Raw genomic sequence first — 21801 nt, forward strand, 5'->3', positions numbered from 1 at the left:
GTAAAGCACCAAAGGTAATTCAATATAAGGCACATTATGTAATAAATATATTAAAATGTGCCTTATATAACGAAATAGGAGCTGGGTCCCCAATTTCAGGCAACTAGTCTTTGTGCTTTGAAGTACAGATTTTGACTCACTAAAATTGCTTATGTCATGACATTACGGCAGTATTTTTGGTAAAAGGACAGAATGAAAATCTTTTGTGTTTATTTTTGTTGCAGTTTGTTTGTGTTGTTTTGGTTTGGTTTTTTGTTACATCACAAAACAAACCACTATCTAGAGGCTATATTTTGCTTTAAAAAATATATATGCTGGCTTTTCAGATAGATTTAAAAATGGAAAAGAAATGAATATTGCTTTGCAGATTGAACATGCTTTACATAATACAAATGTACTGTGAGTAGGAGTATGCAGTAATGACACATTGCATTTAAAAACTTAACAGTTTTGTTTTTTCATAATTGGTATCAGCCTGCCTTTACAAATGTCAATTATTTTCATAGCTCTGCATGATGTTTGTTTCTTTTAGATGTCCACTGTACTTTAAATATTAATATCAAATATCAATATCAAAATAATATTGAACATGAATTAATATTGAATGTAAATCCTATTCATATGAATATGCTATTGGTCAAAATACTGTATTTTCTATTAAAATTATTTTTTGCTTATTCAGTTCAAGGATAAGTCATATTTAAGCATAGGCTTTATTTTATTGAAGTACAGCGTAGTATATTTTGCATATGGAACTTTATATCTTGATTCTAGAGTTGAAGTGATTAAGGCAGTAATACTCCCTGGCTGTATACTACAGCATTAATACAAATAACTTGCATAATAAACATGGAGAAAATGTAGCATGGATGGATGTTTGTATTAAATGCAAACTGCCATTATTCTTTCAATTAGCTCAAATATTTTGAATGTAGATACTGCTCCTGTGTAGATCAAATGCTGAACACACCAAAACTTTTACATATGCTATTTAAAAAATGCGCAGGCACCATATGCCAATTTCAAAAGTTGTCTTTGTTGTTTCATGTTGTTTGTTTTGGGTTTTGTTTTGTTTTGTTTGTTTTTTTGTTGTTATAAACATTAGTCTTGACTGGTAGATGATGTTGAGTTCCTGAGAGGCAAGCTCAGTATCTCCTCCCTCTTCCCCCTCATTGGCTGAGTACTCCTTATCTGAAGGAGTTTGGATGCCAATCCTGATCAAAAGAGCCCTTACAGAAATTACTATTAAAAATTTGTAAATCCCAGACATAGTTTGCCTCAGGGTACAGGGTTTAAGTGGATGAAGTTTTTCAGCTGCACATCCCAGACCTTACTTTGGTGATTAAGGCTGGACTATGGTTGTAAAGCTGCAGTGGCTGGATGAGATCATTGAATCACATTCTCCATTCTCTGTGACAAGAAGCAAGTAGCATATCACAGTTGCCCACAGAGGCATATATGGCAGGTTCACAAGCCACCATGAGGTAAAACTGCATATATTTTAACTCTCACTGCCGCTAGGGTTCCCTTTAATGCCTTATAATCTGAGTTAAGTCTTTTGATGTCCAATATTAGCAGTTAAACTGACCGTTTGCATGGTGTGAAAGCCACCAGGGATAAAGAAGTAAATGATGATAACTATAAAGATTTCATTTTGATGTGCTGAAAGGTAGAGAAAGGCTCATCTAACCCAAGAGACCAAAGCAATTTTTTGCTTCCAGAAGTCACTGATAACATGAAAATTACTGTCCAGAGCAACCAAGCAAAACAAGAAAATGAAAGTATACTTGTATTTTTTTTTTTCTTTTTCAGAGCAACACAAGAAAGAAAAAATTGTGGAAACTGGTGAATATTCTCACTTTTTTAAATCTTGCTTTCCAACAGTCTTACTGTTTGAATATAATTCCTGTTATAAGTAAGTATTTGTTTCATGTTTGTTTTAACAGCCAAAACAACAAAGAAAGATGTAAAAGCACATGGTAAGACCTGTGAAAAACAGTAAGTTTAGAGTCATGTTTATCTGGTTTGATTTTAAGTTCAGACAGGATTAGTTAAAGGGACAAGAGAAGTGAAGCCAGCAATAATGACCTGTTGGTTTAATCAGATCTGCTTGAGCAAGTGACTGACTCTGGAGCAGCCATGCAGACTTTTGGCCTTCTGAAACTGAATTCTTATCAAATGTTGCAAAGAAGAACAATGAGGGTGAGATTGTATTATTCCAGATTGTTAAAGACTTATATTTCAGGGAGGCAGGGGGCCTGCTTGGATATAAGAGCAAACCTGTAGAAAACAAAACACAAAATAAGAGCTTCAGTATTTGGAGGGGAAGAAAGAGGTTGACTTTGTTCTAGTTTTATTTCAAACATCCACACATTTTATTGCTGTAGCTATGTGGTCTTATTCCTGACAGGATTTTACTTTCTCCAGTTTAACTAAATTTGGAAGAACCTAAAGATTTTCAACTCCTGTTACAGCCAAGTTTGATGACTAATTCACCTGATGATTCTATTTTATCAGATACAGATCCTGAGCAAAAATTACCTACAGTAGATAGTCAAACTCTAGGGGAAAAAAATCTCTGCTATAGCAGAAAAACCTGTCACCGTTCTTTAAAATGGAGGTATCGATAACGGGAAAGAAAAGTGTGGAAGTTCAATTAATTTGGATTTAGGTACTCTAACTATAAAGAATAATAAACAGATGAAACTGAAAGATACATATTCAAGCAATACTTTGGAAAATTGGTTGTCACCTGTATGAATATTGGAATGGTTCTTTTTCCTAAACTGTGCCTAAAGCTTTCAACAGCCTGAAAGAAAATGTTCTTAACTTCTCCAAATAACTGAAATAACTAAAAGGAGAAATCTGTTGCATATTCTCCACCCACGTTTCATTCTGAAACCTGTTTTTCCTCCTCTCATTACCTGAAAATGGTGAAGCTGTGAAACCTTATTATATACTTTACCTACTGACCTTGATTTCTGTTGCTTTTAAGCTGCAGGTTTATTAGTCAGCTGCCATCAGACTACCCAAACAAGTAACAAATGTATGTCTCAGTTTCCCCCTGAATAAAAACTAATGAGTGAGCTACTAGACTGTTCTGTGTAAATAGGTAGCAGATTGAGCAGAGGATGGATATATGAGGATATCCTGTTCTATTCTGTAAGACTGATCGTAAGAGGATATCTATATAATTGTAAAATTTATTCCCTGTAATTATTACTATTTTTATTTTTTTAACAGCATCTGTGGAAACTCTGAAGTCAAAAAGTGAGTAAATTTTTTGGTTTTGAAACTGAAATGGAAAAGTACTGGTGTTAACTCTGTTCTTAGTGAAAAAACCTCTTGTGACAGAGATGCTGGTAGGTGTGACTTAAGTAAAATAAAGTGAGCCATTTAAATGTTAATGGCTCCTTCCTTGCAACACCTCAAAGTCTCCTAAAAAAAACGGGTTTCTTTTTCTCAAATTGTCAGTGGACTTGCAAACTCTAGTTCTAAAACTCTTTCAAATTCTTTTTCTGACCTTAACTGAGACCACAAGGTTTTTGTGAGAGGAATAAAGGATAAATAATCAGTCTCCTATAGATCCTAATACAGGGTCATATTTTTGTTTTTATCTGTCTAGCTGTGGCACAAAACCTGTGATGAATCAGTTGTTTTCTTTACTGAGTCTAGGAAGTTTTTAAAGAGAGTTTCAGTGTTTGCCTTACTTTCATGTGAGAACTATCAGCAGGGAAAGGTGGGTGATATGGGGCTGATATGGTGGCATCAGATTCTTCCCCACTATCTGCTCCTTCCTTGAAGGCACAGAGCCCTTGGACTGGTCAGAAGCCTCAGGGGCTTAAATTCAAACTGAACATTTGTATCTGACTTTTTACATACATTAAAGGTAAGATTTAGCTTCAAACTGTCTTCAGGAATGTTACAGGTGTCATGTATATCTTAAAAATAAGTGAAAAAGGTGATGATATTACAAACTGCAAAAGCACTTCATCCTGAATCTCTGCACTACTTTGTTTATTCCTATAAAACACCACTTTGCTTTACAAACATTCCTCTTGAAACAAGAGCGTTAATTTTATTAACTTCTCAGACTTGTGAACCATGACTTCCAAAATTGTCTGCCACAAGTCAAGACAGAGGAATGCAAATTACCAGGTTTTAATACCGTGCTGTCACTCAAATATATTCTTTGAGAGTTTATCTCTGAAGCCTCAGTGGAAGTCCGTAGAGTGCTCTTCAGTAACATGAGGAAGGGCTGCAGAATCACTTGGAGATTAATGTAACCAAATCAAAGCTGATGCAGCATTCTCTTTATTGGATGTTTTTAAGCTCTCTTCTTCATGGACTATGTTCATGATGCTATCATTGCCGTGAACTTAATTGTATTGAGCAAAACAGAAAACAGATATTTAAACTTTAATTTGTTCTCCTTATGCTCCCACCAAACAAAGCAGAAAAACTAAAGGAAGGTGGAAAAAAAAAAAGCTTTTTTTTTTTTTTTGTGAAGCTTTTGCATTTTTAGCAAGTACTAAACTGCAAAAGCAGAAAATAAAAGTATTCTTGATGCTCTAGGTGCCTGAATAAAGCTTTCCCCTACTGCTTGAAGCCTCTACGCAAATCTTTTTGATACATTATTATTTCCTCTGTAACATTTCATGCCAACATTTCAAAACTGTGAAATCATTCCTGCCAAAACTCTATCCATTAGAATCTGAAAAATGTGAAGAATTTTTCTTGCAGAATTGAGTCCATTTCTGCAAACTTGAAGTTTTTTTGACCACTACTGGGAAACGTTGTCATATTGTCATGTTGTTCCAACTGACTATATTTACCCTGTTATTAAGAGTTGTTTTCTTTAGGTCATTTGTGCAGGTTACATACAGAATTAGTGGAGTCTGTAAAACAACAGTCTTTACCTCTGTACCTGGTTGCAGTGACTGGCCTCAAGTTTTTCTGCTGAATACTGTATTTCATACTTCTTTAGATAAGAGGCAAGCACTTGCACATGCAATTTGTCTTTATCTTGTCCCCAGCATTTTGAAGAATGGAAAAGAATGCTAACTTATGAGTTCTAGAATTAAGAGAACTCTTATACAGAGTTTACTAAGGCTAAATGAAATCTGTATGCTTTGATTATAACTGACAGGAACCATTCTGCTTTTTTCTGCTGTCAGAAGAGTAGTCTTACAACAAAAAATTTTGGCTTTGACCATCTTAGTTTAATCATGGGATTAATCAGCTTAATGTTGAACCTGAAATTCTTCTCCCATATTTAAGTAAATAATATCAGTCATCAATCAACGTTAAAGAGAAATGGCTGATTTTAGTTCTGGAATAATTTTTAATTTCTGAAAAATTACATACTAACAAATCATTTATGTCCATGTTGCTAATTTTGAAACTCACACCCTGAACTCTAGGGGGAAAAAAAAGCCAATATATGTTTTTCTAAATTACAGCTGTTCTTTCTACTTATTAGTAAGAATCACAAAGAAATGTTGTTTTCTCTTAGATTTATTTTTTTTACAATGATGGACAAATATTAGCAGTCTTTAGCAGCTATACTTTTCATCAAATCTGAACAAATCTGAACAAGCTTTTCAATCTGTTTTTGTCTTTTACTGCTTCTCTTTATTTCCTTGCTTTTCCTTTCTGAACAACACAGAAAACTTCCCCCTACTCTAATACAAATAGGAGAAAATCTTATTCAGTCTCATTCCAAACACTGATTCTACGTGTGTAGGCTTTCTATTTAGGAAGGCCGTTAAAGTGACACTAATTACCTCAACAGTAGAAGACCTCTCAACATCTCCAAAGCAGCATCACCTCCTTCTCAAAAAGCTGAGATAATAAAGCAATGTCCTATTTGTCCTTTCAAACACTGCTCTGCTATGTCTAAATAATGCTACTTGCCAGTTCCTAACAGCTATTAAAGTGCTATCTATCTCAGCAAGTTCTTCTTTACAAACACTCACAGAAGCACTGCAATATTACTGAATGCACTGATAGCCAGAATAGAATTAGTAGTAATAGCTGTTATTTTTGTATATTAGCCTTAATGCTGCTCAAGTGTGGCTGGTTCCTTCATTTTAACTGTACTTTGTCTACCTTGCCACACAATTTTGATGATTGTAAGCACCCGTTCATCTCAGAAATTTGTATTGCTCTTCTCATTTGATCTTCAGTATCCAGAAGCAACTTTCAATTTTTATTCTACCAGTATTCTTTTTTTAAGACATTGAACAAAACCAAACTGCTTTAGATTAGCTAATAGAATAATCAAGAATTCATTTTACTGTAGCTGAATAAAAATACATTTTGGAAAGCGTATGAATTTATTTTCTAGGACCTCATTTCATTTTTATTTTTTTTTAGAACATGTGCTAAGCTTATTTCTCAAGATTTAACTATTTCAGCAAGATTTTTAAAGCTCTGTGCTCACAGTGGGAAGACCCAATGCTCAGATTCACATAGACATGTAGGCAGAATCATAGAATTTAATTTATATCAGGAATCTATTACTGATTTATTGCAAGGCCCAAGTAACATAATAGCAGAGATCTACAATAAATATCAAAATAGTTTGCTCCTTTTTGATTTTCTGCATGTTCAATGACACCAACATAAAGTTAGATACTTGAGAAGGAATTGAGGATCTACGTTTTTTGTGGATACAGTCAGTCATCCTTTCAGCTTAGAATTAACTTTCAGGCAAATTGAAGATTAATTTCAATAGAACAGGTTAACTGATGTAACTGAGGTGCAGTAGTATTTCACTGTTTAACTGGAACTTGTCTTCAAACACACACTCTTATCACAGCACCAACAATAAGCAAGAACAAGTGGCAGGAAATAATTGATGCATAAGAGCTGGTCCATCCTATTCAACGTTAAGTAATTCATCTGTCCACACCTGACATATCAGTGAATCTCTGAAAAGAGTTCCTAATGGGATCAGAAGATCCTTCTTCTGGCCTTCTGCCCACTTGCAAGCACTGCAGACTGCCCATGGCTGAACAGGCTTTCTTGGGCCCAGCAACTTGATAAGGCTTCCCTGCTGCCTGGGCTATAAGTTTGGACCCAGGGTGGCCACAAGGGCATCCCTGAAAGAGCAGCAAGCATATCTGGAAGCATTTTCAATTTGGTGAATTTCTCATCATAAATAACAATAACAGAATGTGACCTCACTATGTACCTTGGCTCTAAAATCCACATTTAATTTGCTACCACTGAGACATTCCTGTGCTTGTAAGGTTAGAATGATAGCAAGCTGAGTGGATGTTTTTTGCTGATAACTCTATAGCTGCAAAGACTTTTCTATGCTTAAGATACTGATCATTTGAAGTAAATTAATTTTCCAGTATGCAACTTGCCATTTATGCTGATTGCTTACTCTTTGTAGCTCTTTTAAACTCAACAGTGACAGTGAAACATGTTTTCTTAATGCCACCTTTTCATCTTTTGCACCCTGTAGGAGGATACCTTTTCAAACTAAAAGCAGCTATTCTCACTCTACATAATGGCTATAAATTACAACCATAAAAGCTTGACTTTATATATGTGAGATGATAGTAGTCACTTACAGCTATAAAGTATGTTTACATATTTGCAAGACTTAATCCTGTATAATTAAATTAGACAAACCAAAATATATGTTGTTATAAATAGATTGAAAATTCTACAGGAAATCTCATACGTTGCCAAACTTTCCATACAGAGTGTCAGAGATTGTAAAGCATACCCATATTTCAGTAAGCTTCCCAGGAGAATTAAGTCTGAAGAGATTCTTTCTTGAGCTTCTCTTGTTAGACCACTTAATCATTAGCGTGGAGCTAAAAACAAGTAGCCTCTGTCCCCTGTCTCTCAAGCTGTGCAAACCAGTCTGGGACATGTGCAAGCTAAAGCTTGGGGATAATTGTTTGGATATGTTCTGCTTCTCTCTGGTATCTGTAGAGAACCAACATCTCGGCTGCAAAAGTGATCTGATTTTCTCCTCTCATGTTCAGAAACTTGCAATATTCACAAGGACTAAATGAGGTGTCTACATCACATAGTTTGCCTGTTGACCCTTCTCAGTAAGATATGTTAAGATATAAGGCTGAATACATGCTTGAAATTAAGAACACATGGAAATAGCTTGCTGTGTTAGGGATGCAGACTGGAATTTTCTGCTGGTGCAGACAACCATATTTGTATGGAGAAGCCCCTCATGGCTGCGCAAAGGTTGCTTTGCTGTCTCCTCAGTTAAGGTGATATGCACAGCAATTTAGTTTCTTTTCCACCTGAGATCACGAAAAAATGCTGTAAATCCTTTTTCAAAAAAATGCTGTAAATTCTTTTTTGAAAGAAATTCCCTATTTGCTTTTCCTTTCCTTTTTTTTTTTTTGTTTGTTTGTTTGTTTGTTTTTGGATAGGCCAAAGATGTTTATTATATAGTCATATATCAGAAACAAAGAGATCTTGTGATTGCAAATCTCTGAAATAATCATTTGTTTCAAAGTAATTTATAAGCATTTAAGAAAAGCTTTGTCAGTTGCATGTGTTGGAGTAACACTTCTGACCAGAAATGTTATTTACGCCTTATCTTTGCTTTGCAGCAGTACATGAAAAGAAGGAAGAAAAAGCAACAAAGGCAGCAGAGCAAGGTAAAAAGAAAACAAAGCATGTTGGCATTATCTCTCTTTAAAAGGCAGCTGCACAGAAACAAAAACCTCAGATTCAGACAACTGGATGACAGCAACCTTTAAATCTGTTGCTCTGAAATGCTTAAAAGGCTTTCGATAGCAGAACTTACAGATGTTTGTAGCAAGAACCTTGGAGTGGGGTATAATTTGTATGGATGAGGTATGAACTCTAGGGTCTGGGAGTAAGAACAACTGAAGATGGGATACAAGAACCATAAGTGTTGATGGAATGTTTTTCAGCTGGTTACCATCTATGTACAGTTTCCCAAGTTACCCAGCACAGAAAAAACAGGGAATAGTCAGCACTAAGGCTAAAGCAAATCTCCATCCACCACCACCAAGATGGTAGTGAAAATATAAAGAAAAAGGTTGGAATCTTAAAACATCTAGATGAAGAAACAGAGGACAGTGATAAAATAATGCAGAGGTCAAATAGCTTAGAAAGGGAAAAGATCATAGTCAATGTCAGCTCCTGAAGTGCAGAAGAAGGCACAGAGGACATCAACATGAAGCTGCCAAACTTCAAAAAACACATGAGATATGGTGGGTGCTTGGAAGCTGGCAGTGCTTGTCCTCTGTGTTACTGCAATGGCTCCCAGCCCAATTGCGTAGATACAGACATCTCATTGCTTAAATGCTGGACTGACTACTTGGACCCAGACTTCTTGGCACTGAGTATGTTTATATGGGAGTGAGCATGTGGGTGAGGGCATTATTCCTTACATCTCCTATCAGGACTCCCATTTCTCCATTACATACAATTGTATTTATTATTATTGTACATTTTCAGTATTGTATCCCATATACTTGCTTCTAGTGTGCTTTTTTTAAAAAAAATCTCTGTATTTTATGGCAAAGAGCAGAGCAGTAAAACATTAATGAAAGACCTAAAGCTGGTCAGCCTTGGCTTCTTTTATATAATACATACCCTAATCTACATTGTTTTGCTGCTAAGTGTCTATCAAGGTGATTTATGTATTTACTCATTCTCCAATTACCAATTAGAGCCCTAATGATGAACTTGGCATTTTCAGACGTAACGGAGTCTTTCTCAAACTTGCAAGTAACCTTTAGAATAATGTAAAGGGAATAATTACAGCTGTAGCTTTGGTCAACTGAGCCACTGCTCCTTTTTCTAGTTTTTCAGCTTCAGCTTTACTCAGCATTACTCAAGCCAGTGTAGGCATCCTGTAGCAGCTGTCAGCTGCTTGTCAGTTGTCATGGAAAATGTTATAATTAGTTAGGCTTTGGCCTAGATTTCATTCATAGTTAGTCTGGGTATTGCCGTGCTATTTTCTGTTTCTGTACAAGTGCTGTCTGCACTGCCTTCCTTCTGTTTGACCATCTCATACAGCAATAAGGTGGTGTTCACTGGAAGATTTGTCTCTTCTACAGTATATCATCATTAGATGGGATTCTATCTGCAAAATAACGTTATCTGTGCATAGAGCACAGATGGAGCAGTAAAAACCATAGTTTCACATGTTTGGCATTGAGCTGGGATTTCTAAACCATTGGTTGTGATTCCTGAATTGCTCAGAACTGGGCCAAAGTATTTTCCCTGCCTACAGTCAGCAGGAGAAATTCTATCTCCCCATGCCCACAACCATCTAGTTTTTGCAAGTCAAAGGGATAACAACAAAAAATAAAATATCTATCTCAACTACTTCAGCAGCTACTTCCATCTACTGGCAGCAGCTCTGTTCCTCTGCCATATACAAGTGAACATGTACACTTTCAGATAGTTACTGCCTCTGCTTCTCATTTCTGTGCCCTGTGTGTACTGCCAGTACATTGCTCATTCAAAGGCAAATAAGCCAGAGGCACTTTTCAGATGGCTTTTTGAATATTATCGCATTTGTATTTCTTATGGAACAGTAAAAATATGTGGTGATGGAAGCAGCTCTCAGTTGTGTTTTGACTAAAGAGAAAACTATACTTAATTAACAGGTCATAGGAGTCTGAAAGATCTGAGGAAAAGTGAAGACTCCTTTTCTTAATGAGGAAAGCTTGAGTTTGTGAAGAAATAGTTTTTAAATTGATTTAAAAACTATTAAAAACTCTCTTAGGTTGAGAAATTAAATCTTCTGCTAGCTATTGTACACCAGGATACAAGTGAACAAGCAGAGGAACCTGGTTAAAATTAGAATTTGTGATATTGGAAAAATATGAAATATAAGGAGGCTTCCAGCAATGCTTAGAGTGTGAATAGCTCTATTTGTTCAGCAGTTAGGATGTAGCTTCATTGTTTCAAATCTAAATAATCGTTTCAGTGGTCTGGAACATGGTATTGTACCTTTCTCTTCAATTCCCTGCTGTCCAGAAATGAGCTAGAAGGTTACTGAAACATTCCTGTTTACAAATCTCTCATTAGCAGTAACACAAAATTCCACATCACATTTCTGATTGCTGAAAGGAGACAGAGAAGACAAAGAACTGTCAGAAGTCTCTGGTAAGGGATAGTGCTTTAACTATGTTCTATTTGTCTGAAATGAACAAGTGTCAGGATGTTGCCAAGGAGTTAGTGTGTTATTAAGGCAACTGTGAATACTTAAAAGAAATGAGGAAAAGGCAAAGATATTTTCTGATGTTACCCACTATAATTAAGAAAGGTTATATGAGAGGTTATAAGAATGCTAGCATCACTTAAGGCAGTCTATATGAGATTGGCATTTTTATGCTCGGTTTCATGCTTGCATGGTACTAGATGAGAACAATGAAATTTTTTCACACGTGCTGCCAAGCAACAATAGAGTCGAAATCACTTTCAAGCTGTATTTAAGTACATAGGGACAATATTTCTTTAAATACATTTTCAGTAGCTGCTTGAATTAAAAATATTTTCCTACATGAATATGTATTATAATAATTCTTTTTTACTTTATCTTTTCACCTTTTTTTTCCTTCTTTTTCTCTTTCCTCAGATAAACCAAAGATGAAACATGCAAGTAAGCAAAATATTTACATACTACTTCTTCCTGTATCGTATAAATCAATGTTTAATCTATAAGTGGGAAAAGAATGTGTATAAAAAATCCTGCTGTTACTGAGAATTGATAGATAAACTAGAGCTGACACAACAAAGCTGATATTTGTAACAGAATCACAGAATCACAGAATTGCAGGGGTTCGAAGGGACCTCAAGAGATCACTGAGTTCAAGCCTCCTGTCAAAGCAGGTACCCTACAATAGGTCACACAGGTAGGCATTCGGACCACTAACAATGGATATGTGGAGACACATGAGTCTGTTTAAGCCAAAGTTTCATCCCATAACTGTGTATTCTTCAGTGACAAAAGCAAGAGACTTTTGCTATGCACTCATGATAAGCCTATTTGCAAAGTGTATTTTTTTTTCACACTAAATTCTTGTCTCCAAATCTGTTAAACTCACTACGGATCTCCCCAAATCTGTTGGGCACTCTACAGGTTTCATCTCTGTTTTCTGATCTCAATATAAACTTAACACTGGAAATCAATACAAATCAAAGCTCTTGTCATGAGACTTGTGCTGCAAGTTATGCCAGACTATGACAGAATCACGGAAATATAGAATTGTTTGAGTTGGGATGGACACTTAAAGGTCATCTAGTCCAACTCCCCTGCAGTGAACAGGAACACCTACAGCTAGATCATGTTGCTCAGAACCATATCCAGCCTTTTTTTTACAACAGCTTAGGTAACTCTTATTAACAGTGGATGTGATGTAAGTTATTACCCTGGAAAGGCTCTTGAACATAAAGGATTTTATACTGTGCATTAAGTAATTTACTTCCATATCGACATAATAGTGTACTATTTATCAGTGTTTTTTGGATTAATCGCAAATTATTTTTTAGGATTGAAGAGATAAATGAGAGTGAAGCAAGAGGGGAAACGTTTGTATCTTTCAAACTCCTCTCTTTCTATAGAGTGCTGTACAGAATAAGGAAATTTTGGAAATTTTCAGTATCTCATGAGCACAGAGGAGAGCATTTTTCAGCCTTCCCAGTGACATTTCCTTTTCTATTAACATTGGCAATTGGCATTAACTTAGTATGTAGATGCTAATGTTGCATAGGTTTTTGAGGGGTCTTATTAGAGTTCCTTAGCTCCCCTTTGTATGTTCCATGGATATCTGAAGTGAATTATTTGTTTTCTCAATTTCAAAATTAATTACTGAGTCATAAAATCCCGAGTATAAATCCTGAAGGTAGAAGCAGGAGAGCACAGGCAGATACTGAAGCAGGTGTTATGAGGATGCAAAAAGACAGCTTTATTACAATGAAATTTCATTTTGCTTTTTTTCCCCCTTGTTTTACAAATTCCATTCTCAAATCTCCTTTCAAAATTATGTAGTCTAATTTTATGGCCATTTTAGAGTCATAGTGTAGAAGGTGAAGAACAATTAAACATTTAAATCTTGGAAGCCAGACACACCAGAAAAGGAGTTTTGATTTCAAAAGTAAATGTCATTTTTACACCTGATATTTACTTCTGTTGTAATTAAAATTATATTATGCCTGAATTCTTTTGATGTAGATTTCCCATAAACTCATCTTGTCTTACATGGGTTCCAGTAATCAATTATGAACAAGAAACTGTATTAATAATGATAAATTTCAATTGGATGCCTTAAATGCTTTCATTACAAAGATGACAATTTGTGAACTGTGTGTTCTTCCAGACAGTGAACAATTATTACAACTACCCAGTGCAGTTGCTGCAAGTTTCAGATCTGTCTACTAAACACGATACAATTTCCTTCTCAATTTCCTTGCAGAAAGGGATCTTCTTACAAAGCTCTTCAAGATTTTCTGGCACTGAGTTGCTGCTGAGTTTCCGATTGCAAATTTTTTTTGCTTAATATATGATGAAAAGCATTGTGTTTCTTTTCCAGAAAATGCCACTTAATTAATGTTTCTCAGATAATATGTTGAAACCACTGAAATCATTAGAGAGTTAAAACACTCACTTAGCATGAGGAAATTCAAAATCCAAGTCTCTGTTTTTTTCTGAGTAGCTTGTTTTGAACGGACTCATCTGTCCTCCTAATTTTGGGAAAGAGAGGAAGTTTAGGAGACATTGCTTTCATCAGACCAGAATCCTAATCTCATGTTTTGTCCAAAACAAAATTATTGTTTCTTTCCTGCTAGTCAGGTAACTATCCCTCATCATCCAGTGTCAATTAAAGATGATGCCACCTAGCCATCTTCACTACTCATCTGTAGGCAGAATAAAAGTACCTCTTTGACCTATTTGTCACTACTGTGGTGCTCTCCCTTTTGACATGCATCTGATGCTCATGAAAGAATAGTTTCAATAAGGAGATCCTTGGACCTGCTCAGCATGAATGGCCAATCCCAGATGAAGGAAGTAGACCAGAACCACTTCTCATTAGTCAGAACTGCCAAAGGGTGATTTTTGTCCTATCTAGTTAAGTTATATAATATCCTTACCCCACAATTAGTAGTAGAGGTTTACACATTGATAGGCATCATAATTAAATCAGTAGAAGACATTTTGTGACCTGTATTTGGTGAACAGAAATGGGTGAATTTTGTACAACTTTCCCAATCACTGTCACTGTTTCTTCTATTATACAGTTGTAGTCCCTCATACGATCTACATGCTTCAATCTCTTAAGCTTAAGGCTCCTAGTTTCACTCCGTTATTGCTTCTGTCACTTTTTTGGTGCAAATACTTTTTTTTTACAGATCCTGGAAAAGAGAAAGAACTGAAATATTCTGCTGCTACCAAGGATAAAGGTAATATCATAGGACATAATTATAGAAAACCCAAGGATATATTTGCATCAAGAAAATATCTTGCAATGAATTGGACATTTTGTTTTTAACTTTCGTCTTAGAAAGGAATTTGCAAGTGTAATACTAGTTTAGTAAATCTGTAATAAAACTATTAGTGTTATCAGCAGTGCAGGTAGATCTTCGCGAATGTGAAACATCTGTTAAAAAAATAAAATAAAAAAAAATGTAGAAGTCCAAACTCAGAATTTCCGAACACTTGCTAGCATTTTCTATTACATGCTGCAGAGTGAAATAAGTGATTTTTGAGTGATCTTTTTTTCTTTTATCAAAGTTAAGAAACTTTCATTTCTTCACTTTGTGACCATACACAAGGTGCACATAGTGTTTTGTACTGCACATTTAATTGGTATCATGGCTCAGTTAGAAACCACCAATTATTCAATCAATCGTTATCACAGAGGTATTAGATGTTAACCTTCTATCACTGTAGCTTGAAGATTAATAAATAATTTTTTACAGAACGTGATAAAGAAAAGGAAGGAAAGAATTCTACAGCTTTGAAAGATAAAGGTAAGGATACACAAAAGAATATAATACTTGTTTTAAAACCACACAATGTAGAATGAAGATATTCATTTAAAAATAATTATTAGAAATTTCATCTTTTAGAAATCTTATCCAATCATATTTAATTGGTTAAAATTGCATAAAGGATTTACCGTAAAAACAGCAACAACAACAACAACAAAAACTATAAATAGAACAATTAATGTTCATAAGTCTCAAAATTAATTAAATAGCATGAAGACTTTCTTAATTATAGTTAAGATCTTTCCTAAGAACTTTCTTTTCTGAACAGTAGAAAATGTATGAGGGCTGCTCTGAAAGTAATGGCAGCAGAGGGGTGGTCTGACAAAATGGCATCTGACATGGAAGTGCATATGAAGCAGTGGCGTCTCATTGAATTCCTCCATGCAGAAAAAATGCACCCATTGACATCCACTGACACTTGCTGAACATTCAGGGAGACTAAACAGTGGGTGTGAGCACAGTGAAGCAGTGGGTGGTGCAGTTCAGCAGTAGCAACAGTGATGTGAAAGACAAGCCATATTGCAGATGGCCATGCAGATTTTTACTAGCTCAGCATATAGACTTTTGTTCATCACCAGCAAAAATGCATAGTTAACGGTGATTACTATGTTGAAAACTAGCATTTTGTAGCTAAGATGTATCAAATGATGTTTTTGTGCTCTTCATATCTGTTGTAGCTTCTATGAAAATAAATAGAAAGTATTACTTTTGGAGCAATCTATATGTAGGGGAAGTCAGTTATTAAAGCTTGAATTGTATGTTTGCATAAATCTGTGGGCATTGTAAGAATAAAGCTTAAGAACATCTGCTTGAGTAGCGGGCTTCTGGGGTCTTTAAAAATAATAGTTAAAAACAAATGCCTTCATCTGGTCAACCTCTTGAGGCATGAAAGTTTGTCTGAGTCTTTCTTACATTCCTTATATTCCTTCCATTTTTTTTTTTAATTTTGTCACAGTAGATGGTTAGCTCTGCTGAACTTCCTTTTACCTATTATTTTGCTGGATGCTTTTTATCCATCTTCTTTCTTTCCTTCTTTCTAGAGATTGGTGTATTGTATTTAAAAGGAGAAGTGATTTACATATAAAAAATAATAGAGGTGTTCTTTAGGTTCTTTAGGAAAATGATCTACTGTATAGATAGAGGTGTTAATATTTATTCTTACTTCCATTCTTCATTACATACCATTTCAAACAAAGGAATGAAGGGTCTATCTCAAGGACTGTGTGAAACATAAGGTTATGCCACATTTGCATGATCTTAGTTATATGGATGAGATCTCTGTATCAGTACCTTTCTTGGGTCATGTGACTCTCTCCACTGGCTGCCTATGGTTTGTTATTCCCTGAAATGGTTACGCTGGAAAATTAGAATGAACACTTGTGTGGCCACTTATGATCTGCATGGAGGTCAGCCTGTTGTTTCTTTCAAGAGATTACTGTGGTGGAAAATAAAAGGAGAGTCAGAGAAGGGACCAAAACTCAAATTCCTTTGTTTCAAGTGCTTCTTTTGAATCCATGTGAAGGAGTTTGCCAGCCCTATGCAAGCTTCTGTTCTTCTCTCCTACAATTGTTTTGGGAATGGCACTATCTAAAGAAGAGACAGGGAAAATAAATCCTTGGATTTGAAGATATCTCTGGGATACTCTATAGATCACAACGTTACAGTGTTACCCTATCTGTTTTATGATGTGAATAAAATATCTTCAATCTTACAGTCTAGTTTTATTGGCAATAATTAAGGAGAACACTGGAAAAACATATTTCCTTCCCTTTTTCATTTGACTAATGTATCTCACATCTACTTCTGAATTTATAACTATCTTTTCAGCTGAAGGAAAGAAGACCACATAATTAATATAAGAGTTGATTTTCTGTTGACATGACCATATTCAAATAATGTGAAGACAAGGAAACTCTAGGCTATAATTTGTCATGCAGTTTTCTGTTTGATGTATTACCCAGCTAATGATAGTAGAAGCTGGTTCATACAGAATCTCTAACAGTAGCACTAAAAAGCTTATGACATATTATATGCAACTTTTCACCAAATTTTTCTAAGAAATGCACTTGAATTGCATTGTGAGTTATGTTAAGTTATTAAGATGACAGTGTTTGTGCTTTACAGACAATGTAAATTCACTCATATTTTGTGTTACACAATCTGTTTTCCAAACAAATACTCTTTCTTTCCCTCCTGTTTGCTTCTGCCATGTTTTAGGATGTCTTTGCATCTTTGCTTATGTAACTTCTGTGTGGATAATAAATATATTTATTTTTATACACAGAGTGTCAGGGGAAATATGTAGTGAGTACTGCCTTTTTGCCATAAACATAATAGCACATTGTCATTAAATAAACAAATGTACTGATTTACTTCTGTTCCTTCGAAGTGAACGTACAATGAAATAACATGTTGCTCATAGCATTTTTGTCTTAACCTGTGACACGTTTTTTTTCTATAAACATAGAAATCTATTTTGTGACACACCTACATAGAAATGATATCCCCCGCTGACTTTAAAGGAAAGCACTGAAAAGCAGTATTGCTTGAGTTAATATTTTCTTCTATTTACATTTACGTATTTGTTGAAAGCTAGATCTTTACACTAAAGTTCACATGATGCTGTTGCATACCTCGATATCAATTTCTTAGCTTCTGAGCTTCACTCTTGGATTAGGATGCAGGAGGAAAGCAGCAATATAAATATTAGCTTTAAGACAATTTCAGTCTTTCCTTTTTCTGGGACCAGCAGGGAAATGGTCAGTAGAGACAAAAGGTCTGAACCACCTTTAGTGATTTCCTGCTTAAATCTCTGATGATGAAGTTCTGCTTCCTGAAAGGGAAGCGAGATGCTGATCTCAGAAGCCTTGACGTGCAGGTTGGACAAGATGGTGCCCCAGCAAAAGTATCCTGCACTGATTAATGAGGGCATCCGAAAGTATGAGAGTCCAAAGTGCTGAATTTGCTTTAGGACTAACCAATTGTAGATGAGATACACAAGTGACAAAAAATACCTCATGGTCACCACCAGTCAAAATGTATTGGTTTGTGCTGGTGGCTGGAATAGTGGATACTCATCTTTGAAATCACAGACATCCACAGAGGGTAAAATTGTCAAGCTCACTTATTCTATAGCCCCTTCAAAAGATTTCAGTCTTTACACTGAAGTTTTCCCTGAATCCCCTGAAGGAGCCCACCTGCTACTATGAAGACCATGCTCCTTGCTTAGGTACTTATCCAGTTATGGTGTGATTTCTCTAAAGGCTTCAACCACGCTGTAAGTCAACTTTTTCTGTAACAGCTCACACTTGAAGCCAGGTGGATAAGTGGGATCACATTCTGATGCCATGACAGCCAGTAGGGCTGTCTCTTATGAGCTTATTTTGAAATACATCTTATTTAATCATTATCTGTTTATGTTTTCTTTCTTACTGAAAATTTTGTTAACATTAATCAGGAATAATTAAAGTGTTTTTTTTTTCTAGATGTTTAGGTGCTATAACCTAACAGATGGAATGTTATTAGATCTACTCAGCTTCCTGCAGGCTCTGATGTTCCCTCACTTAAACCAGGGACATATATAAGCCTATGAAATTCTAGTTTTCTCCTAATGTTCCCTGATACAAACATTTAATACATCAAGAGGCAGTTGCTTTCAAAAATATATACATTTTGTATTTGTATTTTATATCAACTGTTTATTTACCATATGATATGCTTTTCCTGTGTTTGCTGTTACTAGAAAAATGCTCCCTAAAGGAGTTAGGCAAAAAAATTGGCTTCAGCCCGTGAGAGAAAACAAAAGAATCCTTTCTTTCTTCATGAAGTTTTGGATAAGGCCCTAAGAATTCCTAATCCTTTGGCATTAATTGTATTTGCCTTAATCCTTCCCAGTTCCTGTCTAGTGAGATCTCCACTGACAGAGTTATTTATATTATTTCCATTACTGTGTTCACTAGTAATAATGCTATACCTTAAGAACTATAAGGTATAAGGTTGTCTCTAGCGGTAATGTAAATAATGGTCAAAGGCTTATCTTGTGCATCTCAAAAACTCAATTGTTTCCCTACAGAATCACTGAAAGGAAAAAATCCCAAGAATCCAGAAGGGTCAAAGGAAAAAGGTAGGTAGAGAAGTTAAGAAATTCAGAACTGAATATCAGAACAGTATCTCAACACTGGAAAAAGATCATGAGAAGGCATATGTAAGAATGGAAAACCAACCCATTTTTGCTCACATCTAACTTCCTTTATCATTGTTTTTGACATTTGTTCTGTGTAGTCCCCAGTAGGGTTGATAGTAACTATCTGGGCTTTTTTACTGAAAGATTTAAATTTCTGTCATGGTGGATTTGTTGGCATCCTGATTTACGGGCAAAACCAACACCTACATCTGTAAGGCATGAGCATCGATTCTGGGCTGTATCACAGGGGTCATGGATTGTTTGACAGATTGTTTGAAGAAAACCCTTATTTTGCACTGTTTTGTGTATTAAACACTAATACAAACACTTATGAGATTTGTGAGCATGGAAGCAGTAAAGGCTACCAGAGATTCAGATTTTGGCCAAGACCCACTGTTGTTTTGTTGGTTTTTGTAGTTTTTTGTTTGTTTGTTTGTTTGTTTGTTTGGGGGGGGGGGGGGAAGGGGAGGGGGAGGGAGAAGGTGTTGGTTTTGTTGTTGTTGTTTTGTTGTTTGGTTATTTGTTGAAAGCTGGAGACATTGCATGCAGTCAATATCTGGCAAAGTGTGCAGTGTTGAACAGAGATAAACAAACTGATTTAGTATTTATTCTGGATTTATTCTTGTCCAGTGTAATGAAGCCAGGGTACTGGACAAGAAAGGGATAATGAGAATTTCAGCATTTTTCTTGACTCCTTTAATACTTTGGCATATAATGCAGGAAAAAAAAAAAAAAAAAAGACACAGTTAAGTTTCTGGACTATTTGTTGTGACACAAAATATATGAATATACATTCTGAGATTGTGTACTGCTGTTATTTTATACCCAGCCTGCCTGTGTACCTTTATTTACAGGCAATACACATATGGCCTCCTTGATGTTAAAAGAATAACTGAGTTCTTGTCCTTTTGTCACTCCTAAATCAAAAAATAAAGTTCCCATTTACCTTTATCAGAAGACTCTGGCATTCTAATATTTTAACTTTATCTGTGTGGATTAAATTTTTATTTGGGTTCAGCAGAAGAAAATTTTATTAATACTAACTAGTCTACCAAATTGCTTTTCATTCATAAATAATTGTTTTTCATTGCCTGCTTGAGAGAAAGATTAACAGTTTCCTCCAAATGCAGAGACAGTAATGACATATTGAAAGTTTATTATTTTGCACATCCAAGTCTGAAACGATGCATGAAAGACCTCATAATTTTGTCCTGTTCTTTGTTTCCATGCTGTTAAATCCATTTAATTATCACATCTTTTTTGCTCTCAAAATATCAAAATGTCTAACTTGCTTTCTTTTCAAGTGTCATTGTACTTCTCTAACCTGACTTGTGATAAATGTTAAATGTTTCTTTCTAGGGACTGGTAAAAGAAAAGATGCAATGCCTCCAACAGTCTTAAAGGAAAAGGGTAATGTCATATCATGTAGTTAGGAAATAACGCATTGTCTTTACGGAGCCTGTTGGTATCAATATATATTGCAGTTTCTTTATATTTTTGTATTACAGGTTTTTAGTGAAAAGGAGCTACAGCTCTCTTCTTCTCCCCTAATAAATCTCATACATCAAAATGAATATTGTCTTATATGATTCAGAAATTATGAAAACATATTCTTTACTATGGCATTCTTTAACTGTTCCTTGACAGTTAACGGTAGCTAATATTGTCTTTGGAAGTTTGGTCTACTTGACTAAGTTAGTAACAGAGCTGTTTCTAAACTCATGATAGACTTAAATGATAGACTTCATAAGTACTAGAGTATAATTTGAAATGCATAGTCTTTACTATTTAGTAGGAATTATTTTTGTTTAGTTTTCAAATCCTAATTTGAGCCTTGTATTGAAGTAAACAGAAATTCTAATTCCTAACACCTATCTCTTTAACAATTTTGTTTGATCAGGAGTTATGTATGTTTGTTATAGTATAGACAGACATAGTATATACTCTTATAGCTCACTTTCCCCTTCATTTTTTTTGTCTGATATTTTTTCAGACTCTTCAAAAGGAAAGGAAATGAGAGTTCCAGCTATGACAAAGGAGAAAGGTAACAATCACAAGTTGAGTAGAGCTCTAATTTAAGACTTAGCTATGCCATCTTGGAATTCACTTCTGTACCTTTTTTTTTTAACTTGCGTGATAAATAAGAGATGTATATGAGACTAAGATGGCATCAGTACTATTTAGTACTATTTAGTACTATTTAGCCTCCAAAGTTATAGGGGCTTTCTTTCCTCTTAATTTTTTTCTCATTCTTGCTATTTAAATTCATCCTTTCACACTGTATTTCACTTCTATTATGCATTATTTTATTGTGGTTTACTATCTCTTACACTGAAATATTAGTACTAGTCATCAAACAAAGATCAGTTGCAAAATATACTGCATGACCTAGGCATTTTTAGATAGTGATAAAGCTGTAATTATAATAAACCAAGTACTTTCAGGTTTATTTATTCATATGAACTAAATTCAAAAGAGACTTAGTTTTACTTTGACACCATTTGAATACTGATTAAATATGACCAGCTCATTATAAAACAGGCTTTTGTATTAAATTTATAAAGGATGTAGTATGGATTAGAACATGTGATGAC

General features: G+C 35.1%; 1 protein-coding gene across 1 annotated transcript in view; it reads left to right on the forward strand.

Moving 5' to 3' along the window:
• TRDN (triadin) overlaps nucleotides 1-21801 on the forward strand; it is a 208455-nt gene that overhangs the window by 137828 nt on the left and 48826 nt on the right. Inside the window, exons 19-27 of the mRNA XM_040697502.2 lie at nucleotides 1813-1845; nucleotides 3244-3270; nucleotides 8601-8648; nucleotides 11612-11635; nucleotides 14383-14433; nucleotides 14953-15003; nucleotides 19097-19147; nucleotides 20567-20617; nucleotides 21201-21251. Coding sequence (XP_040553436.2) covers nucleotides 1813-1845; nucleotides 3244-3270; nucleotides 8601-8648; nucleotides 11612-11635; nucleotides 14383-14433; nucleotides 14953-15003; nucleotides 19097-19147; nucleotides 20567-20617; nucleotides 21201-21251 — 387 coding nt within the window. The remainder of the gene's footprint in view (nucleotides 1-1812; nucleotides 1846-3243; nucleotides 3271-8600; nucleotides 8649-11611; nucleotides 11636-14382; nucleotides 14434-14952; nucleotides 15004-19096; nucleotides 19148-20566; nucleotides 20618-21200; nucleotides 21252-21801) is intronic.

This window comes from Gallus gallus, chromosome 3, assembly GCF_016699485.2.
Source record: "Gallus gallus isolate bGalGal1 chromosome 3, bGalGal1.mat.broiler.GRCg7b, whole genome shotgun sequence".
NCBI classification, from domain to species: domain Eukaryota; kingdom Metazoa; phylum Chordata; class Aves; order Galliformes; family Phasianidae; genus Gallus; species Gallus gallus.